The sequence below is a fragment of the Stomoxys calcitrans genome, chromosome 2 (genome assembly GCF_963082655.1).
Source record: "Stomoxys calcitrans chromosome 2, idStoCalc2.1, whole genome shotgun sequence".
NCBI classification, from domain to species: Eukaryota; Metazoa; Arthropoda; class Insecta; order Diptera; family Muscidae; genus Stomoxys; species Stomoxys calcitrans.
Genome location: NC_081553.1, coordinates 134,979,781 through 135,004,477, shown reverse-complemented (window position 1 = coordinate 135,004,477; position 24,697 = coordinate 134,979,781). Strand labels below are relative to the sequence as shown.

The window sequence follows — 24,697 nt, the reverse complement described above, 5'->3', positions numbered from 1 at the left end:
ATTTTTTAATATCGCTTACAGCGGTCAAAAAAAGTATTCATCATTCAATGTTTTTTTTTAATAAGTCTACAAAAGACAATTGGAATAAAAACATATTAAACTAATGATGCTGTAGTGCTTGTGTGATATATATGTACACAATTTCATTGTTTTTAAAGAAAAAAATAGCATTTATTGGAACAAAAAGGGCCATTTTACAGCTGAACACAAAAAATTAAACAAAAAAAGTATTCATCATTGCAAAAAAACAAAAAAAAAATAACATAATTTAAAAAAATTAATACTTTGTTATTCGACCACCGCGTCTTATAACTTCTTTTAAACGGTTTGACATCAATTGGACTAATTTAGCGGTTATATTTTGGTCTATATTAGTCCATTCCTGCATTATCACCTGTTGCATTTGACTCTTGCTCGAAAAATTGCGCGTTCTCAATTTGCGTTCGAGATGTTCCCAAAGATGTTCAATTGGGTTCAAGTCGGGACTTTGAGGAGGAGTTTTAATGACTTTGGGGCAGTTATACAGCATCCACATCTTGGTATTTAAAGCAGAATGTTTGGGGTCATTATCTTGATAATATTGAAAGTTATTACCAAGCCCAAGTTTTACAGCACTATCTTTTAAATTCCTCTTTAAAATGTCAATGTAATACTTATGATCCATTACTCCATTAATAATTTCAAGATTTCCCGCTCCTGAAGCCGCCATACACCCCCAAACCATTAAACCACCTCCACCATGTTTTACAGTAGCAACTGTGTTTCGTTCTTCAAGCTCTGTATTTGGTTTTCTGTACACTATGACCTTTCCATCGCACCCAAAAAGATTAAACTTGCTCTCGTCTGCAAAAATTACTGTTTTCCAAAATGATTCGGGCTGTTTTACATACATTTTTGCGAAGTTTAGCCTTTTCACTCGGTTTATTTTATTTATAAAGGGCTTCTTACGTGCAGTTCTTCCTCTGTAACTATGCCTTTTGAGTGTATTTCGAATTGTTTGTGTAGTAACTTCCTTCCCTAAATATTCCATAGTGTTTTTACGAAGAATGGTCGCATTTGTCTTCGGAGTTTTCTGAACTTGCCGCACTAGCCAACGCACATCTCCAACTGAAAGTGCTTTTGGTCGACCAGATCTTGGTTTATTGTCAACAGTTTTCGTTTCTGTCCACTTTCTGATGATGGATTGTATGGTAGATCGTGGTCTATTTAATATTTCACTGATAGTTTTTTTAGTTAAACCATTCCTGTGGTGTTTTATTATCAAAACTTTTACCTCATCAGAAACCTCGTTTTGCTTACGACCCATTTTGACAAAAACTATATTTTCAATGAAATTAAATATTTGCTGTCAAGGGCAAAGCCTCCTTTACTAAATAAAACAGAAAAGGGGGATTCCCAAATAATATTTGAATTTGACTTTGATGATAGCACATCAATGATGAATACTTTTTTTGTTCTGTTTTTGGTGTTATTATATAAAATTGCATTTTTTGCGCTAATTAAATTTATTTTTTGAATTTATTTTAAAACATATTACGAAAAATAAACTATTGCATAAAACTGCATTATTTGTTTACTTTAAATTTTCTTCAATTACCCAAAATAAGTGAATTTATTATCAATTTTGCTAATGATGAATACTTTTTTTGACCGCTGTATATGCCGCCATTAAATTGTAAAAAACTTGGAATAAACTTTTCTAGGGAGCTTTGTGCATTAATGCGTTAAGTTTTTCGTTGGAAAGAGCAAACCCGACTTATCTTGATCTCACAATACATGAGACACTACAATCGCAGTCACGTAATCTGCAGGATCTTGAGACGCTTAACAAGAAGCTGCACAATACAGCGAGATTGGCAAGCGTCTAATAGAGATGGGGGACTATTAGTTTTGCATCGGACTCAGTCAGAAGGATTTTTCGACCGGCATGATAGATGAAATGGTCTCAAAAAAAACTTAAAAGGTTGAAAACATGGGAGATTGGTCTTTGTGACAGCTATTTCTAAATATGGTTTGATATGGACCATATTCGGTTTAGAATATGGTCCATATTCTATTCCAAGCTTCAACAAATTCTGGCAATAAATGCAGCTGTTACGTGCTTAAGACCTTATATCGGCAAATCGGTCTATATAACAGACTTGCTGAACCGGACCAGCGCCGCTGCGTCTTTTTTTACTTTATAAGGAACAAAATTATACTCTGAATATTTATTTTTGACAATTAGGAAACATTTAATGAAATACCAAAATAGTATATGCATATAGCTTAACTAACAATATAAGTGCCTTAATATAAATCCCTTATAATCTTTATTGGACTACGAGTTCGCTCGGAGGGTTTAATGCCATTTAAGTTTGGATATTAGATGTACTCCATTATTAAAATACTTTAATTCAGCCGATATTCTCATGATGTCCGATTTAGGGGTGTTTTCGGGGCTGAGGTGGTTCCCCAAACACTTGGTCGGCTAGTTTGGGACCGATGTCGTAAAAGCAATTTTAAATTGCAACGTATTTGATTTATTATTTTTCAAAGGATTTTATCATTTTGTTGCATCGTTATAAATCTTGCTCTCTTGCTGTTTCAAATATAGTTTTTTTTTCCATATTTTGCAGGCCAAGCTGTTCCGCATATTCCAGGAGGTTATGAACGCTGGTCGCGATGCACACCATGAGGAACTACGTCGATTGGCTGTTTTTGTTGTACGTAAATTTGTTGAAACAGCTCCAAACAATCCAAAAATCTATGCTGAGCTGCTATTTTACAAAACAATCAAGGAGGCCAATGAGCTCGAAAGTGGCTACTGCGATGCCTACGAATCGTAAGTATACTCTCTGACAAGTAATAACCCCACCGACTTCTGACGCACAGTACAGTTGAAGGTTTTAAAAATTTCACATTCCTTTCGGTTGACGTTCTTTGGGACCAATTTCGTTGTTTACCATAAAAGTACATGTTGTTTTGCGATAAATTCTTGCAAGAATTTGTGACAAATATAAAGTGTTTTTTTACTCTGACTAAACCTTTCATTCTTGACATATAGAACAAGTTATTAAGGGTTTCAATTAGTTTCTTTTTGTTTATAAATAAATTTAATGTACATGTGAAGTTTTCAAGCCAGATACCGCAGGGTACCGCAGAAATAAAATATGGGGGCGAAGCAGGGGCTGTACCGCTTGCACGGATAACAACATGAACACGATGGGACCCTGCAATAGAGTCGGCAGCGGATGAGCCCAAGGAATGGCCAACAGTGGCGCTCTCAAATCTTCAATCGATTTACCACAAAAAAAAGCCCGGCCATGAGGGTAGATTCCAGCCCCAGTACTAGGTTTTTGATGCAATGGCTCAATCCGCCACGAAAAACACGATTACAGAAACATCAACTTGAAATTAAGAAACTGACAACACCCCGATGACGACCTATGGATTAAAATCACGGTTTATGATTGGAACATGGAACGTCAAACTCTCTCATAATCATATAAACTTTACCACGCCCAGAGCGAGATGTCGAACTACAACCTAGACATTCTCGGTTTAAGTGAAGTACGATGGGCGAAATCCGGAACTATGGATCTCCAAAGTGGCTACCACTTCATCGTTTCAGGCAGTGAAACCCATCAAAAAAATGGGGTCGGTCTTTTATTGTCGCCAAAAGCAAAGCGAGCTCTTCTATCATACAATGTGATATCTGAACACATCATGACGGCAAGATAAAATTCAAAATTCCGCAAAATATCCATTGTACAATGCTACGCGCCAACCGAACCCGATGACGACAAAACAAAGGAAAAATTCTATTCCCAACTCGAGTCAGCGACACGCTCTCTATGAAAGGTAGAAATTAAGCTTGTTATGGGTGATTTTAATGCCAAGATGGGCAATAACAACAATAATCTATAATCAATCGTGGGACTACAAGGAATTGGCGATAACAGGTTTGACAATGGCGACAGATTGGTTGACCAGCTCTTTATTAGAGGCACAAAATTCCCCCATTAAAATATACACCAGTAAACTTGTGAATCACCAGATGAAAACACCCGAAATCAAATCAACCACGTATTTATCATCAAACTCTTTCTGGGTTCGCTGATGGATGTAAAAACCTAGACTTGGAGACGACTTCGATAGTGACTACATGCTCTAAGTGGCCACTCTACGTCTACGCTCAGCCGTCGTGAAAATCTTAAAGACTCCGAAACAGTGCACGAATACAAGGTAGAAATAACGGAGAAGCTGTGAAATGACACCCATACATGGGTCGACATAACGGTCATAGGTTTTGCTAGCAAATTCCAAAACCCATGGATAAGCAACTAAACCATAGAGGAAATAAAACACCGAAGACGTCTACGCAACGCTCTGCTCTTCATGTCCGCAGTACCGCTTCGCTGATCAAACACCTAGTTCGCAGAGTTAGGCGAATATATTTTAATAAGCTAGCAGAGCGAAATGCAGCTAATATTGGAAACATGCATGTTGTTTATGAGTCAATAAAAGCGATTTGCGGCAACAACATAACTGCAATAATAAAAAATGAAGACTGATCGAAATTAACAACACCCGAATAGTTCTAACTGAACTCTGTCAAGGATTTTTTAGTTCTGAAAAGCTTGCAAACGAGGACGTAAACTCCGACTTTTTAATCCCCCATTACGCCGAAACCCATGCAGGGACAGCCCCACCCATCTGCGAAGGCGGTTCAAGTCTCACTCAAAATAACAAATCAGCCGGTCGTGACAATGTACCTGTCAAACTGTTGCGGTATGGAGCACATCCCATTGCTTAATCAATCACTTCAATCATCAAAGAGGCCTGGGATACAAACTTTATTCCCTCAGAATGGAGGAAGGCAATCATGGTCACGATTCCAAAAAAGGGTAACCTTACCCAGTGCAAAAATCGGAGAGGGATAACTCTGCTAAACATAACGAAGAAGGTAATGGTAAGCCTTCTGCTGCAGCGCATTTCGCCTGTCGGAGGATCGGAAGCAGACATCCGCGATCGCGTCAACAAGTCTAGAAGCACCTTTCTTAAACTGAAATAAGTTTTGTGATCAGTAACATCTCACATAAAACAAAAGTCAGAAACTTCGCCAGTAGTGTGAAATCTATTTTATAATATGGCTGTTCAACTTGGAGCTTGCCACAAGCGACTACCCGCAAAATCCGTGTTTTATGAATCGCTGCCTAAGACAAATACTTCGAATTTTCGGATTGGGTCATATCCTACGCCGACTGCGAAATAATATAGCGAGAAATATCCTAGAATGGAACACGCAAGGACGGTGAAAGATGGTCGCATATCCGTCCTCCGTCCGTCTGTTTTTCAAAAGCACGCTTATTTTGAACGAGTTAGGCGCTTAAAATTATGCTCAAAAATTACCATTAGTGTGGAGTATTTTTTATACCCACCACCTACAAATGGGGGTATATTCATTTTGTCATTCCGTTTGCAACACATCGAAATATCCATTTCCGACCCTATAAAGATCTAGCCATGTCGGTCCGCCTGTCTGTTGAATTCACGCTACAGTCTTGACAAATATAGATATTGAGCTGATATTTTGCACAAATTCTTTTTTTTTTTTTTTTGTCCATAAGTAGGTTAAGTTCGAAGATGGGCTATATCGGACTATATCTTGATATAGCTCCCATATAGACCGATCCGCCGATTTAGTGTCTTAGGCCCATAAAAGCCACATTTATTATCCGATTTCGCTGAAATTTGGGACAGTGAGTTATGTTAGGCCCTTCGACATCATATTCAATTTGGCCAAGATCGGTCCAGATTTGGATATAGCTGCCATATAGACCGATCTTTCGATTTAAAGTTTTGGGCCCATAAAAGGCGCATTTATTATCCGATTTTGCAAAAATTTAGGACAGTGAGTTGTGTAAAGCCCCTCGATATACTTCTGCAATATGGCACAGATCGGTCCAGATTTGGATATAGCTGCCATATTGACCGATCTCTCGATTTAAGGTTTTGGGGCCATAAAAGGCGCATTTATTGTCCGATTTTCGCCGAAATTTGGAACAGTGAGTTGTGTTAGGCCCTTCGACATTCTTCTTCAATTTTTCTCAGATCGGTCCAGATTTGGATATGTCTGCCATATAGACCGATCTCTCGATTTAAGATTTTGGCCCCATAAATGACTAATTTATTGTCCGATTTCACTTTGACACAGTGACTTATATAAGGCTTTTCGACATCCATGCATCAGATCGGTTTATTTTTAGATATAGCTACTTAAAAGACCAATAGTTTTTTTATACACAATTGAACAATGACTTGTACTTTTAAGTATTTGGTCCAAATCGGAACATATAGCTGCTATGGGGCATAAGGTATGCATTTTTCACCGGATTTTGACGAATGGTGGTTTACATATATACCCGAGGTGGTGGGTACCCAAAGTTCAGCCCGGCTGAACTTAACGCCTTTTTACTTGTTTAACTTCTAATTGTCTTTAATTTCCGTTTGTAACACATCGACATATTGTTCTGAGACCCAACAGGTTATATATATTCCGGATAGTCTTGACATTCCAAGTCGATTTAACCATGTCCATCCTCCGTTCGTCTGTATGTCGAAATCACGCTAACTTTTGAAGGAATAGAGCTAGGCGCTTAAAATTGTGCACCCAAAAACCTTCCAGTTTCGCATAACTCCATTACGATTTTGTTATATGATGTGCTGTATTCGTTATGCTATAAATAAAAATTGCTTATGGGAGTTGTTGTTTTCGCACATTTAAATATCGAGGTAGGTATACATGTAGGTATGAGATAGGTAATTCTTTATCGCGTAAATTTTACCAAACAATGTATTACCTTAGAAATTATTGTTTTATTTTTTTGTAACGTTGAACATACCAGCATTTTTTGTACTTAAGGCGAAACTTTAAAAATTTTAATTTTCCGAGTTTACCTAGCTGCTCCAAACAAACAAGGAAAATATATTGTGTTTGAGAATGTGTCTATACCAGTGATGAGCACCCAATTGCAATTATTTGCAAGTCCATGGTCCTGCTTGGGAGTGCTGGGTCTATACGATCAAAAACTCACCCTTATTCTCTGTTGGGATGAACTCAAGACACTAATTATTGGTCCGGTACACGAATAGTACCGGAATAGTACAACGTTACACGATTACAAAAAAAGAAAAAATTTCGTGATGAGTATTTTGTTGGCCATTAAAATGCGTCAAACGTTTTATTTTTCCCGTGTAAAGCTTGCAAACTGTGGCAAAAAAACCCAAAAAAATTTCCAATGCATGTGTGTTAGTTTGGCATGAGTTGGTAACGCCAATAGCAAATCTTTCAAAACAATACGAGGAAAACAGGTGATAAATAATTTTAAAATATATAAATAAAATTTGCAAAACATGTATGCCCACACATGAAGAAGTCTAATATAATGTATTAAGATTTGAGCACGCAATTTTATAAAAAATTGGTTTTAATTTTATTTTGCATTCACAATATAGGATTTCTGCGGGTGGCCGCACGTATTTCTGAACATTTGAACATATCCTGGCAACCCTGACGACAGAGGTTCTATATCAATCTGTAGTCTGGTAATATATTCAGAACTTCGTTGTCCTGGAAAGATGTAAATTTCATAAAAATGTAATTGCACTGTGCTATAAAGTTTTAAAATAAGGCACATCTACAATGAGAACAGCTTTTAAGGGTTCAAGAAGTGAGACCGAGGGTTTGGTGGGGATTCACGCACAAAATTTCAGCGTACTTAGGTAATAATTTAAGTTCCTACGGTGTTAAGGTGTCATACCACATTTAGGAGGTAACAATTATGAATTCTTGTTGCGCAAAAAGTAAAAAATACAAAATCGCTTTATACTACAACACACGCCCTATCGATGCCTTTTACTCTACTAAAGTGAAAATATCGACGCATGGAATAAAATGAACAAATATGCGACAATGTCGCACCTTTTTTGTTATTTTGTCTTTATTTTGAAGACTTTCTTTAAAAAATTGTTGGTTAGGTAATGTTTAAGTGGCTGTCTGCCATCAGACTCACTAAGACGTTTTCGTCCATTGTGATACCACAGAAACAGTAGAAGGAAGGTGCCTTCTAGTTCCTACCGTTGAACCATCCAGATCGTTTTACGAAGCCCAACAACTTGCTAAAGTTCTCATCCGCTAAATCAAACAGGTTCTCAAAGAAATGAGAACATAAAGTGGAACTCCTTCTGACTGCCAGCGCGGAACACACACAAAGAAGCTATTATATAGTCTCTTCATCTTCGATGTCCTTACAGCTTCTGCAAATGTCTTTACTGGCAACCTTCGGTCTGTCAGCATGTTTTCTGATTAGACAGTGACCTATCATGACGGACACAATGGCTGAGACATCTGTTCTTGCCAGTGACAGCAAAGCGGTAGACCTCTTCACATAGGCCACATAGTTTTGGAATGTTCACAGCCTCCTCTTTGTGACCATTCGCTGTCCTTCGTATCTGGTCCTGAAAACTTAGCTTATGTTGCTAGAGGCATACCGACAAATTCCAGTTTCAGTTTCAAAAAGCGGCTCAGGTAGGGTGTAATCCACACTGCCTGGAACATCCTACATTGTATCAAGGGTAACAAAGTGTCCGTAACCGGCACATGACCAAAGAGAAAGCTGCCTTAGCCTCACGGCAGTGGTCGCAGCAATTTGTCTAGCCACAATGTCCAGAGGCACTTGATGTAGCATAAAGCTCAGTGCATCAGATGTTGTCATCCTCAGTGCGGCTGTAATGCACGAACAAGGCATTCTTTGGATCCGCTTTACTATTGAGCAGTAGGTGGACTTTTGAAGCGCCGTAAACCATACCACAACATCATATAACATTATAGGTCTGACAAATGTAAAATATACCTAGTCCATGACGCGCGGTCTAAACCCCAACTTTTGCCAATGGCTCTCTTGCAGGATGTTGGATTTGAAGTTCAATTTCCTGTCCAGCAAAACACCAAGGTATTCTACGCTTTCTGTAAATGGAACATTCCCCAAAGGAGACAGGTGCCACTGTAGGTAAGTTGTAACTCCTGCTGAAAAGAACTACTTCTGTCTTGCACGGATTTACGACAAGGCCGCTTTTGGTAGCCCACTTCGCTTTTGCTCGAAGAGCTTCCTGAAGTATATCTGTCATCACGTCATCAACATACGCGATCACTTTCAGACCTTTTTTTCTTCCAGAGACAATGATATTTTGTTAATGGATATATTCCAAAAGTAGATGAGACTGTACACCTCCTTAAAGCGTTCCTCTGCTGACACCCATGTATTTAGATCCATAGATCCCAAGCCTGCCGTAATGCATCTTTTAGTAAGTAAGTTATTAATAAACTCTCTTACGGTAGAGTTGATACCTAGAAACTCCAACTCCTTCATGATTGACGTCGGTTTTACATTATTGAAAGCACCTTCAATGTCAAGAAATGCCACCATTATAAATTCCTTGACAGCGAGAGAACCCTCGATGTGGCCGACTAGGTTGTGAAGGGCTGTTTCAGTGGATTTGCCTTTACTATATGCATGCTGCTGCCGCGATAGGCCATCTTCAGGGATCATTGCCCTAAGATATGCTTCTTTCAATAGGACGAATCAATAGGATATTTCGCCTTCGTGTGGTAAGGTTTTTATGCTTCCGGAATTTAAAAGACCTTCCCACAGGTATATATGATATGCTGATACAAGCAGAGTATATCTCCCTAAGTCAAGGAACCAGTCTATCAGATACAGCTTTTATTTTAGGGCCTGGCGCCTTAAAGGTGTCGAAACTTCTTATCGCCCAAAGGATTGTGGCCTCAGACACAATCTCCCGAATAACCTCCGACAAATGCATACAAGTTACAACCTCTTCTGGCGCCACGTTGTTCGTTGGAGAATTTCCCGGGAAATGTGTATCAACGAGTAGTTCCAGTGTTTCCTCACTAGACATTGTTCATACATTTTCTGACTTCTGAATATACTCCACCGTAATAGGTATAGAGGACAGAATCTTCGTTAGCCTGGAGGCTTCAAATGTATCCTCCACGGAGCTGCAGAATTCCACCCAGGATTTGTTTTGAGCCTTTCTCAGCTCGCCCTTATATTTTCTTAGCCCAGCCTTATAGATGTCCCAATCGTGTGGTGGTCTTGTGGCTTTCGCCCTGTTGAAGAGTTTTCCGCAATTCTTGTTTAGACCAACCAGCTCTGTTTGCCCCTTGGCTTTGCACTAGGACATGCTGACACAAGCGAGTCATTCAGGGCATTAGTGAACCGCTTGACCATTAAATGAATTTGTGCCGAAATTTATCGCAATCCGCTTTTCTTCTGTTAAGCCGAGGGACCACTTCTGCATTATTTTCTCTCAGGCTGAAAATAATATAACGATAATCAGAGAAGCTGTGGTCATTCAACACTTCTCAGTTGCATATTCATGCGCTTATATCCTCCGATACAAATGTAATATCTACTACCTCCTGCTTGTTCCTGGTAATAAAGGTCGCAAATTGCAACTTATAATATATTCGATAAGCAGCTCACCCCTTTCGTTGACATCCGCACTTCCCCATATCTGGTGATGTGCATTACCATCACTACCTACAATGACGCACTTCTTCCCTGCAGAAGCGGCTTCAACCAGCAACTTAAGGTTTGAAGGCGGCATCTCTGAATCGTGTGCAATATATAGGAAGAAGTAATGAGACTTATTTATTTTAAGGCTGACTACTACTGAATCGTCAGAGCTTGTCTACGGAAGAAGAAAAACATTTAGACTACTATTGAATACAGGATCTGTGTCTCCCATTCCCCGTACCCTTGAGTAGTTTAAATCTCCTTAGATGATTCATCAGCTGGTGCTGTCGAAGTACTTTTTGAGTTCCGTACTTCCCCGCTGGAGCACACCTTGATCCCAATCGGATGACACAAAGGGCTTGTCGGGTCCCGTTTCGATGCCTTCCCCTCTTGTCTCTCCTGCAATGCGCCAGACTTTACCGATGTGATCGATGGTTCCTGAGGCAAGCGTTCAGCAACAACCGCTGAGTTCCCCAGAAAAAAATAAATTTTCCCGTTATTAGTGATAGTGCCATCGACCTATTATCCTAGGGTTGAATTGATGACCAACTCGATTGCCAGCCTATTAAGAGAAGCAAGTAATAACGTGTTAAGTTCAGCCGGTCTGATTCTTGGAAACCCATCATCACTGATTCTGCTAAAAGTTACATAAACTGACCTTGATTGAAAAACATTATTTTACTTAAAGTCCTAGATCAATATCTCGATGTGTTACAAATGGAATGACTACATAAGTACATCCCATATCCTATAAATATCAAATAATTATCAAAATAATGATAAATGATTGCGAATTATTGTCAGTGAACATTTGAGCATATCTCACTCAAGGTCATGGTTTTACGGTTATATGCCAAAATAATGCATTGTGGGCGCTAATGGTAGTGGCGATGGTCGGTTGATAATGGGTTTTGAAATGCTTTAACACTTAATTTTCTTTTTTAATAAAAAAAAATGGCTGTTTACTATTTTTTGTTTGTAATTTTATACTTCTTTTAAATTGTTTGTTTTGGCGCTCCATGCAAACTTCTCATCATTGGATTTTTACTTTTTTTTGCAGTGGCACCAAGGGCACTTGGACTGAGGAACAAGAAGCTGAGTTGCGTTTTCTGTTCGAAGAGAATCAACGAAATCCTGAAACTGACAAGGGTAAGTTAAGCATTACTGTTATGAACATTCGTTTACTCCTTGGACCGTGATCCCGTTTGCCCTCTTCCGAAGTTCATCAACATCGATAACACTTTCCTTCGAGGAAGATATGGTGATGATAATGTGACGTACCATTCAGAGACAACTCCATTAAGGGGGTTGTTGTTTCCTTCCCATGAAGTGCTTGTGCGGTCCTGTGAAGATGCCTGTGATGCTGGTGACAATGAGATCTCTGTCGCATAGCCCTTGCGTGTGTTTTGCTTTTGACAGAATTTTTAAGTGCTTAAGTTAAGTTAAGTCCGACGGGTGATTGATTTAACAAGTCAATTTCAATGTGTTGACAGATCCATGATTGAAATAATTTTCTTTATTATGGCTGTGCAGTCACCATTTATTCCGACACCATCGTTGTTGCTCTCTTGGTGCACGCCATCGTCGTCGCCATTGTCATCAGCTGTGTCCGTTTTTCCTTAATGGCCTCAATTGATGAGTTTGTGTTGAGTCCTTGCCCATCCCTTGTCCCCTTCATCCTTTTCGTCCTGCCATCTCCTTCTCCGTCGGTCGCTGTCTGCTAATGTTTTGACATTTTTATTTCGCCAATATGTCCGAGATTAATTGTTATGTGTCTGAAGTGATTGAAATTTGTTGTTCCTATAAAATATGACTTTATGGTGGGAAATGTTGGCATTATCATCAAATGGATTAAAGTTGAGTGAGTGACTGGCAGGCAGACTTAACCATTCATCCATTCGCCAGAGACAAGCAGTTTTAATTGCCAGTGGATCCGAGCAGGAAGATTTTATCATTTCAATTTCATAATCTGTAGATGTGTTAATTCTTCTAAATGACTTCTGTTGTTGTCACTGAGGACAAATAAAAATATCAACAGCAATTTCACCATTTTGTAGCTATATACTTGACAATGTATAAAAAAGCAATAATCAGGCAAAACCCCAAAAAAAAATCTATAAAATAATTGAATGGCTGTTGACGATTTCTATTACAGAATAATGTATAGATGACAATGGATATATATAACCAGTAAGGAAGGGCAAAAGTCGGGCGGTGCCGATTTTATAATACCCTAATCCTACAATATAAATGCCATGTGGTAGCTACAGCGGTCAAAAAAAGTATTCATCATTAGCAAAATTGATAATAAATTCACTTATTTTGGGTAATTGAAGATAATTTAAAGTAAACAAATAATGCAGTTTTATGCAATAGTTTATTTTTCGTAATATGTTTTAAAATAAATTCAAAAAATAAATTTAATTAGCGCAAAAAATGCAATTTTATATAATAACACCAAAAACAGAACAAAAAAAGTATTCATCATTGATGTGCTATCATCAAAGTCAAATTCAACTATTATTTGGGAATCCCCCTTTTCTGTTTTATTTAGTAAAGGAGGCTTTGCCCTTGACAGCAAATATTTAATTTCATTGAAAATATAGTTTTTGTCAAAATGGGTCGTAAGCAAAACGAGGTTTCTGATGAGGTAAAAGTTTTGATAATACAACACCACAGGAATGGTTTAACTCAAAAAACTATCAGTGAAATATTAAATAGACCACGATCTACTATACAATCCATCATCAGAAAGTGGACAGAAACGAAAACTGTTGACAATAAACCAAGATCTGGTCGACCAAAAGCACTTTCAGTTGGAGATGTGCGTTGGCTAGTGCGGCAAGTTCAGAAAACTCCGAAGACAAATGCGACCATTCTTCGTAAAAACACTATGGAATATTTAGGGAAGGAAGTTACTACACAAACAATTCGAAATACACTCAAAAGGCATAGTTACAGAGGAAGAACTGCACGTAAGAAGCCCTTTATAAATAAAATAAACCGAGTGAAAAGGCTAAACTTCGCAAAAATGTATGTAAAACAGCCCGAATCATTTTGGAAAACAGTCATTTTTGCAGACGAGAGCAAGTTTAATCTTTTTGGGTGCGATGGAAAGGTCATAGTGTACAGAAAACCAAATACAGAGCTTGAAGAACGAAACACAGTTGCTACTGTAAAACATGGTGGAGGTGGTTTAATGGTTTGGGGGTGTATGGCGGCTTCAGGAGCGGGAAATCTTGAAATTATTAATGGAGTAATGGATCATAAGTATTACATTGACATTTTAAAGAGGAATTTAAAAGATAGTGCTGTAAAACTTGGGCTTGGTAATAACTTTCAATATTATCAAGATAATGACCCCAAACATTCTGCTTTAAATACCAAGATGTGGATGCTGTATAACTGCCCCAAAGTCATTAAAACTCCTCCTCAAAGTCCCGACTTGAACCCAATTGAACATCTTTGGGAACATCTCGAACGCAAATTGAGAACGCGCAATTTTTCGAGCAAGAGTCAAATGCAACAGGTGATAATGGAGGAATGGACTAATATAGACCAAAATATAACCGCTAAATTAGTCCAATCGATGTCAAACCGTTTAAAAGAAGTTATAAGACGCGGTGGTCGAATAACAAAGTATTAATTTTTTTAAATTATGTTATTTATTTTTTTGTTTTTTTGCAATGATGAATACTTTTTTTGTTTAATTTTTTGTGTTCAGCTGTAAAATGGCCCTTTTTGTTCCAATAAATACTATTTTTTTCTTTAAAAACAATGAAATTGTGTACATATATATCACACAAGCACTACTGCATCATTAGTTTAATATGTTTTTATTCCAATTGTCTTTTGTAGACTTATTAAAAAAAAAACATTGAATGATGAATACTTTTTTTGACCGCTGTATATCCAATTCTGAATCAATTTTGATGGACCTCGGCCGATGTTTACAGATGGGTTATTTCAAATAATAATAATTCAAACCGTAATAATTGTGGTTGACAAATGAAGTCATTATTGCAAATTATCCAAAATCTGACGAACATATATATGGGAACTATATCTACGTCTGAACCGATTTCGAGCAAATTTCTCGGATATTGTAGTAGTCTTCAAGGAAAGCGTTGTTCAAAATTTCGGCAAAATTGGTCAATAAATGCGCTTGATGTGACTCTAGAAGTTAAAATCGGGCGATATATACATATGAGAGCTATGTCTAAATTTGAACCGATTTCCATGAAATTCACCAGTCACTAGTCGAGACAAGAAAAAATCGTTCCCACCAAATTTTAAGAGAATCGGTTAACAAATGACCATTTTATTGCCTTATTCCTGCAAATCGTACGAACATATATATGGGAGCTATATACAAATTTGCACCTTTTTTTATACCCTCCACCATAGGATTTGGATATACCATAGATGGGGTATATATATTCTTGATCGTCATGACATTTTAAGTCGATCTAGCCATGTCCGTCCGTCCGTCTTTCGAAAGCACGCTAACTTCCGAAGAAGTAAAGCTAGCCGCTTGAAATTTTGCACAAATACTTCTTATTAGTGTAGGTCGGTTAGAATTGTAAATGGGCCATATCGGTCCATGTTTTGATATAGCTGCCATATAATCCGATCTATGATCTTAACTTCATGAGCCACTAGAAGGCGCAATTTTCACCCGATTTCGATAAAATTTAGCATGAGGTGTTTTGTTGTCATTTCCAATGACTGTGCTAAGAGTGGTTCAAATCGGTCCATAACCTGATATAGCTGTCATATAAACCAATCTAGGATCTTGACTTCTTGAGCCTCCAGAGGGCACAATTCCTCTTCGATTTGGCTGACATTTTGCATGAGGTGTTTTGTTATGACTTCCAATAACTATGCTAAGTATGGTTTAAATCAATCTATAACCTAATATAGCTGTCATATAAACTGATATCGAATCTTGACTTCTTGAGCCATTACAGAGCGGCTGAAATTTTGCAAGAAGTGTTTTGTTATGACCTTCAATAGTTGTGCCAAATATGGTTTTAATTGGTTCATAACCTGATATAGCTGCCATATAAACCGATTTGGGATCTTGTCTTCTGGAGCTTCTAGAGGTCGCAATTATAATCCGATTTGGCTGAAATTTTGTACAATGGCTTTCCCCTGACCTTCAACATGCGTGTCAAATATGGTCTGAATCGGTCAATAGCCTGATACAGCTCCCATATAAACCGATTTCCTAATTTCACTTCTTAAGCCCTTATAGGGCGCAATTTTTATTCGAATTGGCTGAAATTTTACACAACGACTTCTGCATTCAGTTTAATTATGTTCCGACCATAAGTTGATATAACTCCAATACCATTGTAATTTTGTCTTTTATCATATGTTTGCCTAAAAAGAGATGCCGGGGAGGGTATATAAGATATAAGTCCGGCCGAACTTAGCACGCTGTTACTTGTTTCCAATTTCAATAGGCTTCGTCTCTAGGCCGCAAACCATGCCTGTACCAAATTTGAAGACGATCGGATGAAAATTGCGACCTGTAGTTTGTACACAAATTAACATGGACAGACGGACATAGTTAAATCGAATCAGAACGTTATTCTGAGTCGATAGGTATACTAATCAATGGGTCTACATATCTTCCTTTTGGGTGTCACAAAAAAATTCACTAACTTATGATACCCTGTACCACAGTAGTGGTGTAGATGTCGAAGGGTCTAAGGCAACTCACTGTCCCAAATTTCAGCAAAATCTGATAATAAATGTGGCTTTTATGGGCCTAAGACCCTAAATCGGAGGATCGGTCTATATGGCAGCTATAACAAAATCTAAACCGATCCGGGCCAAATTAACGAAGGATGTCGAAGGGCCTAACACAACTCACTGTGCCAAATTTCAGCAAAATTGGATAATAAATGTGGCTTTTATGGGCCTAAGACCAATCTGGGCTAAATTGATGAAAGACGTCGAAGGGCTTACCAGAACTCACTGTCTCAAATTTCAGCAAATTTGGATAATAAATGTGGCCTATGGGGGGCTTTTTCAAGAAATAGTCCGATATAGCCCATCTTCGAACTTAACCTGCTTGTGGACAAAAAAGAATCTGTGCAAAGTTTCAGCTCAATATCTCTATTTTTAAAGACTGTAGCGTGATTTCAACAGACAGACGGACGGACATGTCTAGATGGTCATAGATTTTTACGGTGATCAAGAATATATATACTTTATAGGGTCGGAAATGGATATTTCGATGTGTTGCAAACGGAATGACAAAATGAATATACCCCCATCCTACGGTGGCGGGTATAAAAGGTGAAAAAGGCAACATTTGTGAGGTACAATGCCATGTAAAACTTCTCTACAAAGAGGTGTCGCACTGCGGCACGCCGTTCGGACTCGGGAGGCCCCTTATCATTGAGCTTAAACTTGAATCGGACTGCACTCATTGAAATGTGAGGAGTTTGCCCCTGTTCCTTAGTGGAATGTTCATGGGCAAAATTCGCAATTTTTGAAATGTCACTGCATCTCCAAACTTAGTTGAGTTTAAGATAGGCGGTTCTAGCCTTGTTGATGCTTTCATCGACGTCTGTTTCGATCCTCCTTCCTTTCTAATTTTGCTGCCAAGATAGGAAAAGTTATCAACATCTTCAGTGACATAACCGTTTATACCCCAGCGAATGTCATAGGGTGCATTCGCTGGGGTATAAATAATTGTCGTCTCTAAGACTGAATCTAGTCGAATCAAAAATAGCATCGGCGATAAGATGCTGTTTCACTCCTTAATCGATCCCGAAAGGACGGTTCTCTTTTCCATGGAACTTCAGCATTCCTATACAGTTCCACAATTAGCGTCACGATCTTTTCTGGGATGCCCTTATTCAATAAAAATCCTTGTCATCGTTCTAATTGCTGTTTGAGTGTTGCTAATTCTATCGTCCTCATATTTTATTATTGTCGTCGTCCTTATGTTGTTGCCGCACATTGATTTTATTGACTCATAAACACATTCATGTTTCCAATATTAGAAGCATTTCGTTTTGCTCTGCTAGCATATTCAAAAATATATTGACCAGCAAAGCGGAGGCGCGATATTCAGTCATGTCCGCGGTTTTTGTTAAATTTGGTTCTGCCCGTAGCAGAGCGTCTCCGGTGTTTTATTTCCTATATATGGTTTCATTGCTTATCCATGGTCTTGGAATTATCTAGCAAACCCTATGGCAGAGGTGGCCGTTTCCGTACTTGCTGCTGTTATGTCGGCCCAAGTATGGGTGTTATTTCGCATCTTCTTTGTGCTTTTCGTTTGAGTTCTTTTCACGACGGCTGGGCGTAGACGTAGAGTGACCACTAAGAGCTTGTAGTTACTATCGATGTCGGCTCCAAGTCTAGGGTTTTACATCCATCAGCGAACCCAGAAAGAGTTTGCTGATAAATACGTGGTCGATTTGATTTCGGGTGTTTCCATCTGGTGTTTCATAAGTTTACTTGTGTATATTTTTATGGGGAATTTCGTGCCTCCAATAAAGAGCTGGTCAACCAATCTATCGCCATTGTAGATTATTGTTGTTATTGGCATTAAAATCGCCCGTAACAAGTTTAATGTCTCTCTTTGATATAGAGCGTGTCACTGACATTCTGTAATCGTGTTTCGTTTTTACATGGATGGCGGATTGGGCCATTGCATCGGAAACTGAGTACTGGGGCTGCAAGCTACCCTCTTGGGCGGGCTGTTTTTAGGTAAATCTTTTGAAGATCTGTGAGCGACACGGTTGGCCACGGTCCTTGGGCTCATCCGCTGCCGACCCTATTGCAGGGTCCCATCGTGCTCGTATTTGTATCCGTGCAAGCGGTACAAACCCTGCTTATGCTAACTTGTTGGTTCGCCCCGCATATTTTATTTCTGCGGTACCCATCATATCTGGTGAGATTTCCCCTATCTAACTCCTGGGGTTGCGTCCGATGGGAGTGGTAGCCTGGAAACTCCTCACGGAATCCATATACCACATTCAACGGAATTTGTCATTCAAAACAGCAAAAATGTTTGCTAAAACAACCGTTTTTGTTTGCTGAAAAGAGGAAACCAGACATTACTGCTTTTTCAGCGCACATAAAACTGCTGATTTAGCAAATATTTCATACTGCAATCTTTTTTAAATACCAAAGTCTGCTAAAGTATTGAAGGAAATATTTGCAGTTTGTATTTTATGGCCGGTCATGTGTTTTGATTAATTTGGGCATTTTTCCAAATGGAGAACAGCTAATGACAGTAAGAAATAATTTTGGAAGGCAAAATTTTTTTTTGTGGAAGCCACCGTAACTCCGCCTTTGGCGCAGATCGCCTGGGTTCGAATCTTGGCGAGAACATCAGAAAATTTTTTTCAGCGTTGGTTATTCCCTCCTAATGCTGGCGACTTTTGTGAGATACTTTGCCTTGTAAAAACTTCTCCCCAAACAGGTATCGCACTGCGCCACGCCGTTCGGAGTCGGCTATAAAAGGGAGGGCCCTTAGCATGAAGCTTAAACTTTAATCGGACAGCAATCATTGATATGTGAGAGTTTGCCCCTGTTCCTTATGGAATGTTCATGGGCAAATTTACATTTGGAATTTATCTAAAAACGAAATACCTGATAAACAGATTCCTTGTTCTCATGACATTGCATTCATTGGTGGTGGAGACCCTAGTAGGAGTTTTTGTGTCAAATTTCAACTAAATCGGATAAGAATTGCGCCTTCTAGAGGATCAAGAAGTAAAATCAGGAGATGGATGTCGAGAGGTCTTACACAACTCACTGTCCCAAATTTTAGCGAAATCGGATGGAAAAAAAGAATCCGTGCAAAGTTTCAGCTCAATATCTCTTATGCTTAAAGACTAATTTTTCTGATGATCAAGAATATATATACTTTTTAGGGTCGGAAAAGGATATTTCGATGTGTTGCAAACGGAATAACAAAATGAATATGCCCCCATCCTTCGGTGGTGGATATAAAAAAATTCTTTGAAATTGTAAGACAGTTGTAATACCATTGCTTTCTTTATAGATGTCATTGATTGGATTTTGGACAACATTTTGGATAAAACGCGCACAAGACGCGGAATTCTAAAGAAGCTGAAGGAAATGGATTTAAAGTTCAAAGCTCCAACAAAGAAATCCACGGCCAATGCTCAATCGGGCAAAAATCTTTGGAGAAGTGAAGAAGATGAAGAATTGCGCTCTCTTTATGATCAATACCGCATCGAAGATGGTAAGAATGAAGCAGCAAAATACCCTATAGTATACATCTATTTTTCCTTCTTGTTGTACTTAACAGATTGTCTTCAACGCATTTTGGATGAATTTGAGGGTAGACGTACCAAGCAGCAGATAATCAAGAGAATGCTGCAAATCCACATCATAGCCGATAAGTCAGAGATTTTACCTCAGAAACTACCAAAGCGTCAAAAGTCAAAAAAAACTGCAAGCGAAGAAAATGCCGAAGAAGAGTTTATGGAAGAACCCATCTTAGGTGGCGGTTCTGGACCAGCCAAAGCAAAACCAGCCCGGAAACCGTCTAAAGCCCAGAAGAGAAATGTGGTTCGTACCCCTCTTGACGTTGGCACCGTCAGAGCTTTGTTGGCACAAATCAATGCCGATAAATATCAGGAATCTATCGATTGGCTTAAAGAGTGCATTGACGATGCCGCAGAAGACGTTGACGAGCCAGGTGATGAAGACGATGGCGTGCCCTTGGTGCCATTGCAAGAGCAACAGAAAGAAGCCATGGAAGATGAACACTTCAAAAAAGTATTGGTAGCATTGGGCATACAACCGCCCGTGCTTGGTATGGAGACTTATTGGCGTATACCAACCTATTTGAATTCTGCTGATTTGAAGTTAAGAGCCAAGATTGTGGGCGGTGAAGAGATAGAAATTGACGTTGATGGCATTGATGACGACGATGACGAAGACAATAATGGCAGCGAGGAAAATGATAGTGATATTGAGGGTAGCAACACCCAGAATGGTGAAGAAAGTGAAGAAGATTACTTGGAAACATTGGGCATGGCAAAGGAGCGTCGTAAATTGGATAATCTGGAAAATTTTAGGGACCACCAGCGAGAGAAACTTAAGAATTTGATGTTTAGCAAAAGTGACGAAGAAACTGAAGAAAGGGTACCTTTGCAAGGTAAAAAGAAACCCAAGACTAAGAAGGCTCCAAAGGAAAAAGAGAAGCTACCGGAATCGGAGGATGAAGACCCTGAATTGGTGAACGAAATCCAAAAGAAGCTTAACAAGAAGAAACGCAACTACGATCTGAGCAGCGATGAGAAACCAAGCGATACCGATGATACTTTTAAAATCTCCGAAGAAAAGGAAGTGATGAAACCGAATACCGAAGACCTATTCGATCAGCTGAAGGCAAAGAGGGCCAGCAGCAAAATTAAACTCAGTGATATGGTAATAGACAAGAAGGGCACTGACAAAACCAAACCAGCTGAAGACGAGGACGACGACACTGACTTAAATTTCAATTCTGAGGATTATCGTAAACGTTTGCTTGAGTTAGGCGACGAGGATGATGACGAAGATGGTGGCACATATGATGCCAAGGACAAGGAGAAAGAAAAAACCCTAACCAATCGCTCTCGCCGTGCCAATGTAATTGAATCCGACGACGATGATGATGATGATACTATTAAATCTATTAAAGGGCAAAGTGACGACAAAGATGCCGCAACTGGAAAACGTCGGCGTTCCTTTGCGGATGACTATGAACCTAGTGGTCATGATTCAGCCAATGAAAATGATGATGACGTTCAGTTTCTGGCTCGTAAGAAACCTTCGCCAGCAGAACTAGCTGCTGCTGAAACGGATGAAAAGCCAGCTAAACGTCGTCGTTTAGCCATTATCGAAGACGATGAGGACGATTATTGAGTATAACGTCGGCTGCCAGCCTATTTCATTGTCCAATCCGTTCTGTTTTATTCTCTTTTTTATGCAGTGATTTTTTCAATCAGTTCAACCAATTTGCGTTGTTCCTTTTGCCCTCGATTCTTATACGCTACACTTTACACACCTAATTGAGAGAAAATTTAAAACATGTCATCGCAAGCATTTATCGCAGACCTTGTCTTTTATCTCATTAGACCATTTGCACCAATCAACGGAGTTTTCATTGTTGTTGTTATGACCATATGTCCCGAGAACGGTTGCGGATGTTCGTCATTTAGGCAGCACCATTGATAGCTGCTTACTAATGACGGTGTCAAAGTTTTGTTACAATTTTTCGTTTTTCATCTAAAAACAGCATTATTATCACTATTATTATTCATTCATTGCTTTTTATTATATCTTTCAAGCATTGCTTTTAGTTGCTAAACTACTATTCAATTGCACTTGTTATTGCTTTTGTAGTTCTACGTTAAATAAAGTCAAATAAATCTTTGCATATTCTATTGGATGTTTTACTTCTTAATTAAAATGGGCAGCAGCTGTAAGATAATTTGCAATCTCTCTTCTTTCAAAAAAAAAAAAAAAAAAAAAATAATAATAATAATAATAATAAAAAAAATACCGGGGTCCAATTTTAAGTTTGAATTTAGTTACATGATATTTTGATCCTTAAATATTCTTTAAGAATTATTAATTCATCGATTGCTTTAGAAGCGTAGGACATGGGTTTTCATACATATGACATTACACAAGACCTCCATCACTCTCATGTATAGGACCACTTAAAGTTGCAGCATTTACTTCATACAAAGAAAAAATTAAAAATCGGTTCAATCACGAAAATAATTGGTCCAATTAATTTTTTAATTACAACTGCTTCAATCACGAATTTGGTAATATCAATCAAAGTTTTTGAGAAAAATAATTGAAAAATTTTTCAATTAACAAATTGCATATTCAATTAAAATAATGATTGAAAATTTTTGAAATTTTCAATTAATTTGTTATTTGAAAATAGCAATATTCGGCAAGCAATATTTTCCATTTCATTTTTGAAAAAACCCCCGGAGTTCTTTTGTTTCTTAGGAGGGATAATGGACCCAAATATAAGCATATATCACTCCTCCGGAGGTTTTTTCAAAAATGAAACGGAAAATATTGCTTCCCGAATTATAGAAGAAAGTGTACGAGGCAGTAACTTATGAATTACTTGGGCTTCTAGAAATTTAAAAAGGTAGTCGAAAAACTGTTTGCGTGGGAGATTTATCTTCTTTATACAGAAAATATTTATCGAAATTTTGAGCGCTTAGACTTTTTCAAAAACGGACAGTCATAACCGTGCTGTTGGGTCTAAAAAAGTTTCCGCTTCCATTAAAAAATTATTGAAAAAACTTACTGCCTAAACCACCAACATTTTATTCTCTTTGTTACTAGATTCGTTCGCCCATTCAATGCAAAAATCTGTTTTCACCTTTATAAAATCAGCTGCTTTCACTGAATTGGCGATAGAATCGAGTGATAAAAAATTCTAGTGTTTTACGCCGTTATTGTTTAATTAAAAAAGATAAAATTTTCAATTACATATTATGCGTAAAATTTTTTAAGATTGATTGAATCAATAAATATTTTAATTGAAAATGACAAAAAATTCAATTACGATCGTAATTGAAAAAAGTTCAAATTCGATAAAAAAAATAATGAATAAATTATTTATTTTAATTTGATTTATTTTTTTTTTTTTTAATTTTTTAATTGAAATTTGAAAGAAAAATAATCCGGATTTAATTCAAAAGTGAATGATTCAATTAATTTTTTGTTTGAAAACATTCTTATTTTGAAAAAAATGTTCGTGATATTTTTTACTGTGCACACACTGGCGTAGGTAGGAACCTGTATCATCTCCCAAAATCATCGAATCTGTAGCATCACCCAGAATTTTAGTTAGTATTTACTACTGTTAACTATTAATTGCATTCCACTGTAGATTTTCAAATCTTTCGATTCTCAAAATAAACCATTGAGAAAAACTTTGTTTGTTTACGAAAGTTATTCGCGAACATTATTTCGAAAGCAATGGGGTGTGTGTGTGAGAAGCTGTGTTATTTATTAGTGTTTTTCCATAAGCCATTTAAGCCATACATTCTTATAATATTGGGTTGCCCAAAAAGTAATTGCGGATTTTTTAAAAGAAAATAAATGCATTTTTAATAAAACTTAGAATGAACTTTAATCAAATATACTTTTTTTACACTTTTTTTCTAAAGCAAGCTAAAATTAACAGCTGATAACTGACAGAAGAAAGAATGCAATTACAGAGTCACAAGTTGTGAAAAAATTCGTCAACGCCGACTATATGAAAAATCCGCAATTACTTTTTGTGCAACCCAATATATATTCTGATATAATTCCACAAGCTCTCATCAAATTTAATGCCTCTGAACTTCTCCGATCAAAAATGTTGAAAAAAACCTACCAAATCCCCACCTACACAGTAAAAAGATTTATAAAATTATTTTCATACAAGGTGTTAATTGCTTGAATTATTTTTGAAATCCAATTTTTTATCTTGACAAATGATTTGTAAAGAAGGCATACGTTGAACATATTATCAATTGTACGAATTAAATTGTTATTTAATAATACAAATGGTGAGTATCTATTTCAGCGTTCTGTTGTGTCCTCTTTTACACATATGTAATGCTAATAAGTGCGAATGAATATATGTTTAGTTTCTATCATATACAGCCATAACTTTTGATTAAATTGGTGTATTGAGTTAATATCCGCTTTAATTGAATTTTTGAGCTTGTTGCAAATGCGAATTACATAATTTCTAATCGATAATACAAATTCGTTTATAGGTCCGATTTCAGCGAATTTTTTAATGGAATGTACAAATGCCTGAATTGAACCATGTTTTTAATTTTTTCTGGGTAGTTGACTAAAACTGAAAAAAAAATCTATTCATTTAATGGTCTTTCGCCCATTAAATGGGTATTTATATTAATCTATTGCAACAAAGTACGGTGAGCTACTTTATTACACGCCTATACATTCTCCCCGAATATGATGCCGATCGGATTTGAATATAGCTGCCATTTATAACGATCACTCGACTTATGGTATTAAAACCATATAAGACCCATTTATTACTCGATTTTGCTAAAATTTTCAACAATGATTGTGGC

The 24,697-nt window shown here is 37.7% G+C and overlaps 1 protein-coding gene across 1 annotated transcript in view; it reads left to right on the top strand.

Moving 5' to 3' along the window:
- LOC106082285 (protein timeless homolog) overlaps positions 1–22,007 on the top strand; it is a 960,087-nt gene extending 938,080 nt beyond the window's left edge. Inside the window, exons 15-18 of the mRNA XM_059362476.1 lie at positions 2,619–2,824; positions 11,644–11,732; positions 19,618–19,821; positions 19,888–22,007. Coding sequence (XP_059218459.1) covers positions 2,619–2,824; positions 11,644–11,732; positions 19,618–19,821; positions 19,888–21,491 — 2,103 coding nt within the window. The 3' untranslated portion in view covers positions 21,492–22,007. The remainder of the gene's footprint in view (positions 1–2,618; positions 2,825–11,643; positions 11,733–19,617; positions 19,822–19,887) is intronic.
- Positions 22,008–24,697: the final 2,690 nt, after the last annotated feature.